The sequence below is a fragment of the Dasypus novemcinctus genome, chromosome 24 (genome assembly GCF_030445035.2).
Source record: "Dasypus novemcinctus isolate mDasNov1 chromosome 24, mDasNov1.1.hap2, whole genome shotgun sequence".
Classification (NCBI taxonomy): domain Eukaryota; kingdom Metazoa; phylum Chordata; class Mammalia; order Cingulata; family Dasypodidae; genus Dasypus; species Dasypus novemcinctus.
In genome coordinates this window covers 48982508-48991184 of record NC_080696.1, presented here as the reverse complement: position 1 = coordinate 48991184, position 8677 = coordinate 48982508, and the positions used below count along the sequence as shown (strand labels likewise).

Sequence of the window (8677 nt, the reverse complement as noted above, 5' to 3'; positions counted from 1 at the left end):
TGCTGGTGGACATGGAGTCAGCATCTTTGCTTCTCTGAACCTTATTTTCCTTATCTATAAAGTGAGGAAATGGGACTATCTAAATATCCCATTTAAATATTCCAATTGTTCACTCTCTCCTGGGCTAAGTTAGGGAGAATGAGGGAAGGAGAATAAGAGGAACAGGGCTGCTTAGAATATCTTGGTTGTTCATAAAATCCTATTCCTTAGTCTCCTTGTGGGATCTTCCCTAATGATATTGAGAAATTGATGAGATGAAATTCCCATGGTGGTTCTTTTTTATATCTTAAGTTTTGTAACCATATAGTTACTGATGGATGATAAGGCTGACCATGCCTGGCTTTTCTTCCTCGTGTAAGATGATATGGAGAAAAAAGCTTGACCCAAAAGAGCAACATATAGGTAGAAAAGGTAAGGCAGGAACTACAGACACCATTCACTCTTTGAACAGTATCTCTCCCTCTACCAGGACTGATCGACTGACTGATGTTGCAGGTTTCATGGCTGTAGGGAAGTTTCCCAATTTCTCCAGAACGCTTTTTTCCAGTAACCCCTCCACTAGCCCTGTTAGAATCCACCTAACTGCAGCTTTATTGAACTTTACTGAGTTTTAGTCTCTCAAGCAGTTCTCTTCAACTGTCAGTTCTTCCTCAGACAACGTGGTGTTTGCACCAGGTTGCCAACTCTACAAGCTCTAACATTCTCTTCTGCTCTCAAAGCAACATAATCTTGACTGACACTAACTGAGGACTCAATTACCAGCCTGATTCCTCTCCCACACCCCACTCTGTAGCAACATGTTTAGTTTTTGGCCTTGGCCAAGGAATATAAGTAACCTAAAGAGAAGATAAATAGGGAGAAGGATAGGAGGAAAGCGTGGGAGAGGGAAAAGAAACACAGAGACTGTGAAAGATCCACAGAAAAAGTCAAATATAAAGTAGAGAGGGGCACAGAGAAACAAGAAGATAACAAGCAATCAAGAGACACATTGTCAGGGATAAACAGAGGTGATGTGCCAGCTAAGAGAGCAAATAAAATGGAAAATTAAAAGAGAATGAAGACAATCCACAACCTTCAAAGTTATCAAGATGAAGACCCCAGAGGGTGACATTCACTCCTCCTAAGATACCCTGGAAAGTGTGAGACAACTTTGTCCACTCCCCCTGGTTTACCAGACGAGCCAGCCTAGCTCCCAGCGCTGTAGTCTATGGATGCCAGCTAGTCTCACTGATGATCTCAGGAACTTGGTGTTCCCAGCATGAAAGGGACTGGCTGGCTTGTCTCCAGTTCTCATATCTAAGACATTTACTACTGAAGGAATAGGCTGGGACAAGGCAATCAGGCATTTCCAGGTTCTGGAGCCACCAGACAGGCCAACATCTCTTCAGAATGGAGTCATCTGGACTTTTGAGCATCCTGGTGCTTTTCATCCTTGTAGTGAATGTTCAGGGACCTGGCCTGAGTGACTGGCTCTTTCCCAGTAAGTATTGGGATCTAAACCTTTGCCCCGTAGAGAGAGAAGTTTCTTGGTAGGAAGGAACATGGAACAAATCTTTAGACTGGGTTGCTTTCCACCATCTTAGCCTGGGTCCTGGGTTGGGAGAGGAGGGAGTTATTTGGAATATTCTTCCTTTCTAAATCACCATGGAAGATCCCTTCTGTGAACATAAGAACATTGACCTGATGTAACTCCCACTTTCAGCCCCTTTGAAGTGGAGAGTCTTTCTTGAGGAAAGGAGGTATCACAGGATTTAACATTTAGGGGAGGGGTTATAGGAATCTGGAATGCCAAATGGGCGTTTTTCATTCCCCACAAGAAAGATAGGCCCCTTTCTAGTGGCATCTTCCAAATCCTGGTTCTTTCAAATGTAGTCCTAGGAAGTGTCCCTATACCCCCAGGGCTTCCTTGACTTGGGAACAAAGAGGAGTTTCTTTAAACTAAGATACTAATACTCCATGACCACATAGTATTAATGATAATTGCTACCATTCACTGAATGCTTAGGAAGTAGTGATTTAAAGAGTATGAGCTGCAGGTAGACTGGTAGATTCAAATCCTGGTTCCACTACTTAGTAGCCATGCAACCTTGGGCAAATTATTTAAACTCCATATACTTCAGTTTCCCATCTGTAAAATGGGGATATTAATAGAACTTACCTCATAGAGCTGTTATGGGGATTAAATGAGATCATACATTTAAAATGCATAACATAGTGTTAACTTACGGTAAATACTTAATAAATGTTATTTAATATTACACCAGTTACTATGATTAGAGCTTTCCACAGTTTGCCTCATTTGTTCCTCACAACTTTATAAAGCTAAAACTATTTACAAATGAAGAAACCGAGGTACACAGAGACTAAGTGGCAGACCAATAGTTAAAATTCAAAAACTAAACTGACTCCAGTGTGAGTGGGCTTAATCTCTGTACAATAGCACCACTCAGAGGAACTTCATGACACGGACTTCTCAGCAGTACCAACGTGAAGAGAAAGTTTAGGGCAGTGATTCTCAGTGGAGGCCATTTTGCCCCCCAAGACACATCTGGCAATGTCTGGAGGAAATTTTGTTTGTCACAACAGAGAGGTGCTCCTGGCATCCAGTGGATAGAGGCCAGGGATGCTGCTAAACCTCCTGCTATGCACAGGACAGCTTCCCACAGCAAAGAAGTATCCAGCCCAAATGTTAACAGTGCTGAGGTTGAGAAACCCAGAGGGGACAGCCTGGGGAGAGGGGTAAGAAGGTCAAGAGTAAGGGGTGGTTTGCGGGGGAGGGTAATGTAAGCATGGCTGAGGGCTCTGAGGGAAAAGAACTCCTGGGAACAGGACAAATGAAAGGAAACTTCTCTGACCCTCAGCATGGCCTTGATCTAGAGAGGGAGGGCACTGTGTCTTCCAAAACTCAACGATAAAAGCCTGCCACTTCCCTAGGGAAATGCCCCAGAATCCATGAAAAATGTGAATATAAAGAAAGGAATCAATGTACCAAGGATAAACACTGCAAGAACGACGAGAAATGTTGTGTCTTCAACTGTGGAAAAAAATGTTTAGATGTCGGACAAGGTAATATTCAGTGCCTCGGAATAACCAATCCCCTACCTTTCCCCTCCCCGTCTGGGCTGGCATCTTCCCCTGCTCACTGAGAGCTTGTATCTGGTAAGAATGCTGAACTGGGGAGAACTGAGATTTATATTCTTCACTGTCCCTAATATGGTATGTGACAATAAGTAATGGCTTTCTCCTGTCTAGATCTCCATTTCCCCAGATGAAAGATGGGAGCAAGAATGAGACTGAACCATGGTCTTTTGGCTACTTTTCACTCTTTTATGATATTTTTGGGTCACCAGGTGGCCATTGTTGGCCCAATATATATCAACATTGTTGCTGAATAATTAATTTTTATTTCCTGGTTTTTTTTGCTCAAGAGAGGCCACCTCTCTGCATTGACAAATCTAACTTTGTACCAGCTTCTACTTCCAGGAAACTTGCCCTGACCACTTCAGATCAGAGGGTTTTTCTTTGCTGAAATCTTGACTCCATGCCCATCTTCCTGGGCTCCAAAAAGATGATCAAGTACTTTTTCTTCATTCATTTAACAAATATTTATTGAATGCCTCTGAGACCATAACAGGATTTATTTTTATTTTTATTTTATTTTGTTTTCTCTTTATTTCTCTCCCCTTTCCCCCCCCACCCCCAGTTGTCTGCTCTCTGTGTCCATTCGCTGTGTGTTCTTCCGTGACTGCTGGGCAGCTCTCCGTATGGGGCGCACTACTTGCGCATGGGGTTCCCCTACGTGGGGAATACCCCTGCATGGCAGGGTGCTCCTTGTGCACTTCGGCACTGCACATGGGCCAGCTTCACATGGGTCAAGAAGGCCTGGGGTTTGAACCGCAGACCTCCCATATGGTAGGCGGATGCCCTATCCATTGGGCCAAGTCTGCTTCACCATAATAGGATTTAACCTGCTCATTGTGGTCTGAGAGGTTGGGGAAGTCTTCCCTGACAAACCAAACCTGGAGCTGAAATCAGAAGGATGGGTGGCAATTTAGACAAAAATTAGGTGGAAGAACTTTCCAGGCACAGGGAATAACATATACAAAGTCCCACTGTTGGGAGGCAGCATGGTTAGGTTTAGGGAGGCCAGAAAGTGAACATGGCCATGGTACAAGAAAAGATGACACTAGGTAGGTATCGATCAAACAATACAGGTTCTGGAAGGTCAGGTTAAAAGTCTTGCTTTGATCCTAAGAGAAATGGAAACCAATCAAGATGGAGCAGTGAAACAATCAGGTTTATACAAGGCCAACAGACCAGGATCTAGAAGGAAGAACACGGTGTCTTGGAGGATTTCATGATGACGGAAAATGGAATGTTGGACTAGGGAGGTAGCTGAGGGCATGGAGAAGAGAGGATTGGGTTTGAAAGGTATTTAAGAGGTAAAGTCCTCCAAGGAGGACTTGACAATGGACCAGAGTAGGTAGGCAAGGGAAGTGATGAGTTGGTCTTTTGTCTGCAAGTAAGGGACAGTATGCAATGGTAGAATCCAGGATTCTGAACTGAGATTTCCTGAATTCAAATCTCAGCTCCAACCTTTTAACCTTGGGCATACTTACAACTTTACCTTGTTGTGCCTCCATTTTTTCACATAATAAAAGAACCGATGTTAAAAGTTATTTTAAAGGTCAAATAAGTTGCTGCACAAGAAGTGCTTGGAATAATGCCTAGCACATAATAACCATATGAAACAGGTTAACTAGAATTATTATTTTTTATTCTTACTGGGAGCTCCTAAATAAGAAAGACCATTTCTTTTCTTTCTCCCTTTACTAGTCAAGCACATAATAGGTTCTCAATGAATGATTTATCTAGTTCTGGTCAGGATACTTTTTTTTTTTTACCCCTACATTCCACAAAATCCTATACTGTGCCAGACTGTCTGCTAGGAATTGGGGTTCCAAGATGAAACCAGACATAGTCCCTGTTCATTAGAAGCTCACAATCTCATGGATGAGACAGAACATGTAAACAAATGACATACATGCTCACATGATTCAGAAGCACTGTGGAAAAACACAGGATTGATGCAGGTACTTCTAAGGTATGGGATGTTGAATGGAATCAGGAGCAACATCACAATGGACTTAACGTCAAAGAATAGTTTTGAAGAAAGAATAAGAATGTTGTTAACGAGCAACAGTTAATTGATGGGCAGAGGGAAGAGAGTGCCAAGGGGTGGAGGTATGAGAAGCATGGTGCCTTGAATATTGCTGGAGTTGGCTGGAGCATGGCTATGAAGGGCCTTAGGAATCATGACAAGCCTCTCCTGGAGCCAAGGGAGGTTTTACCTGTGGAATGGCATTCAGACAGAGTCGAGGAGATCACAACTTAAAAGGCCATGAGGGTGGGCTCATTTGGACCTCACAACAGCTGGTGAGACAAGCTGGATGGGATTTTGCACTCCTTTTTCAAATGAGGAAGTTAAGACCCAGAAAGATAAAGTAGGTGGTTAAGTTAGAAGCAGAACCTTGAAGTCAGAGCCTCTTTCCTCTCAGTGGAAACTTTGAGGCCAGTGATCAGGGAGGGAGGGTGAGCCAGTGTTCTCTAGGAAGGCAGGAACCTCAATATCTCTACTCTGAGGTCTCCCTGCAAATATATGCAATATGTCAAAGGAGCTGGGTTCCCATGGAATGGTAAGAGAAAAGGAGCCTACTCCAGTTTCATGTATGGTGGTTGCCAAGGGGAGCAATAATGGCTATTTTTTTCCAGGGCGGGCACAATAAGTACTCAATTCTGGGGTCTCCCTGCAGACGTATGCAAGATGCCAAAAAATGCTGGTCCATGCATGGCTTATTTTCGTCGCTGGTGGTATGATAAGGGAAATGATACCTGCTTCAGTTTTATCTATGGTGGCTGCCAGGGGAACAATAACAACTTCCAATCCAAAGCCATCTGCGAGGCCACCTGCCATAAGCCACGTGAGTCCCGGGGGCCCCAGGATCCCATCCATGCCAGGGCCATGTCGGGAGGTCTGGGTGTTGATTAGTCTATTCTAGGAACAGCTACAACCTGACAGTCCTGGTCCTGACAGAACCAGCTCTAATCAGGGAGTAAGAATACACCTTGCTGAGCAGTAGGCAAAATGGCTTTCTGGGAACTGAGGATGGGAACAGAAATGGCCATTAATTAAAACTGGATTTAGGGGTGGAGGGCGGTTGCAGAAGTGATGAAATCTCAGACACAAATTTCAGAAGGGTCACAGTGCATGCTGCCTAGCACTGGACATGTTGACCAACCAAAGAGGTCATCCATTGCCTCATCACAACCCTTCACCAGCAATCCATTTCCATTTGTTTTTCCTTTAAGGAGACGTATAGCCACCAAAGCAAACCTGCTTCCTTTTAATCTCCTCCCATGAAAAGATGTACAAACTTAACTGCAAGACTAGTTCCAAAGATAAGCAGAGTCCAAGCTGCTCACCTGGTTCTGTCCAACATTCTCAACAGGTTCCTCTTCCTGAATGGATAAGGATTCACTGGAGCAACAACCAGGATTTGGCCCAAGATCCAAAGCTGTGTGTGTGCCTGACTAATGCTCTAAAAGTTGGCTTCTACCATTCCATTCTCAGCTTTCCAGGTCCTTGGCTGTTCCAAATACTGAAACCCAGGATCTCTGGTTTCTCCCCTGCCTCCAGCTTACCTCTTTTCAGACATAATATGCCTTACCCTTTTATCTCCAACTTCATGTACCCCCTATTTATACTCATGTAGCGCCCGATTTTCTCCAATAAAGTGCTATTTCGTCTATTCTTCTGAAATTGACTACTTCACATCTCAACACACTACACTTTGCGAGAGTGAGAGGTCATAGGGGCTTCTGGTGACATATTTAAAGAAAGTGAGGACAGTCAAAATCTTGAGAGAAGAAACCCATAGGGATATTGGTACCTTCCTCTGTTTCTTCAAAAATTGGTAAAAACCATTTTAAGACAAGATCCCATGGGCATTGCCTTACACTGGATCCCTTAGAAATTGACCCTGGGACAAGGGCGGGGGTGTAAGCAGTTTATTCAGGAGATCTCCCAAGAAGTGCAAAGAAATGAGTGGAGTTAAGCAATATGGGGAAGAGAAATGAGTCATTATTGGGCTGGTTGCCACTGTAGGAAACTGATGCTTCTTCTAAGGATCTTCTAAAGGACTATGTAAAATATGCCTCCAAATTTTCTTCACCCATCTCCAGTGGTGGGGAAGTTGAGGTATTTGTCCACTGATTTCCACCCTCATCCCCCACTGGATGCCGGGGTTTATTAAATCTCCTGCTCTTTCAGATTGCTGTGTGCAAGATAGAGCGAAAGATAGCCTAGAGCAGAGAAGTAGAGACTCTGGTGATTGAAATGGGAAACTCAGTATGCACTGGAACTGTCCCCTGCAGCTGCAGGTGAAACCAGAGACGGGCTGAGAATATTTTGTAGTAGGGCAACAACAGTACCTACTGCAGTTGATGCCTTGCAAAGCTCAGATTCACTCATGGCCCACATTAAGCCCACTCTTTTAACAGATGCTTCAAGAGTAAAGTTGGAAGGTTCAGTGGAACCATCTTTGGACACTGCTTCTGCACAAGAAGTGACATAGCTGACATTTATTAATTCCCTCCTGCATCATCTATCCTAAATTACTCCCAATGATAGAAGAACTCCTTTAGCTCTAACATTCTCTCCTATTTTCAAAACACCATGATCTTGTCAGATACTATCTGAAGATTTGGCAGTCTTCCTGGTTCTTCTCCCACACCCTTCTCATGGCAATATCTTTACAAGTTAACAATAGCTAAAGATAAGGGGTGGCCCAAGAAAAGAGAGAGGCAGAAAGACAGAAGGGAAGTGAAAGACTGGAAGAAAGAGGCCCAGGGGAAGACTTAAAGAAAAAGAGAGAGAGATGGGCACAGAGTAAAAGATATAAAGATGCAAAGACAAAAGAAAAAGAAACAGTGAGAAAATGAAACATGTCAGAAGTTAAAAAAAAAAAAAAAGAAAAGAAAAGAAAAAGGAAAGGAATAAGAGAACTAGGATTTTCTCCTGGAAAACTGAAGATCTAGGAGCTGAATATTCCCTGCTGCTAAGGGAGTCTGAAAACCCCACCCAAGCTTTTTTCCCTCTTCCTGGTTGACCAGAGGGCCAGCCCAGCCCAGAGAGCTGAGGATTAAGAGCTGTCTATCAAGAACCCTTTCCCCTAGGGCCAGTGCTACAGGTGCCAGCCAGCCCCACAGAGGGCTTCAGGGATTTGATGTTCCCTAATGAAGGGAGTGTGGCTGACTGTCTCCAATGATGTGTAGATCCTATAGAGCTAGGCTGGGCCAGGGCAGACAAAGTTCAGAGGTAGGAGCTGCTGAGCAGCAGTTCCTAGTTTTGGTGCCACCGGCCAGGCCAGTCCCCCTAAAATGGGGTTCTCAGGACTTCTCCCAATTCTGGTACCATGCATCCTCCTGGGGGGTGTCCAGGAACCTGGGCTGGTTGATGGGCTATTTCGCAGTAAGTATTGGGGATCCGGACCTCACCCTGAAGAACTCAGTTGGGAGGAACAAAGAATAATTCCACAGGCAAGGAATTTCCTCACAGCCTGGGATCCTGGGTGGGAGAAAGGGGAGAGATTTGGAGTCATCTATCCTGGAAAGATGC

At 44.1% G+C, this 8677-nt stretch overlaps 1 protein-coding gene across 1 annotated transcript; it reads left to right on the top strand.

The window, feature by feature from the left end:
* The first annotated feature begins 1358 nt into the window (after positions 1–1358).
* LOC101419732 (eppin) lies at positions 1359–6588 on the top strand. Its single transcript, XM_023592096.3, has 4 exons — positions 1359–1480; positions 2935–3066; positions 5814–5981; positions 6510–6588. Exons 1-4 carry the CDS (start codon positions 1390–1392, stop codon positions 6521–6523), a joined length of 405 nt encoding a protein of 134 aa, XP_023447864.2. The 5' UTR covers positions 1359–1389; the 3' UTR covers positions 6524–6588.
* Positions 6589–8677: the final 2089 nt, after the last annotated feature.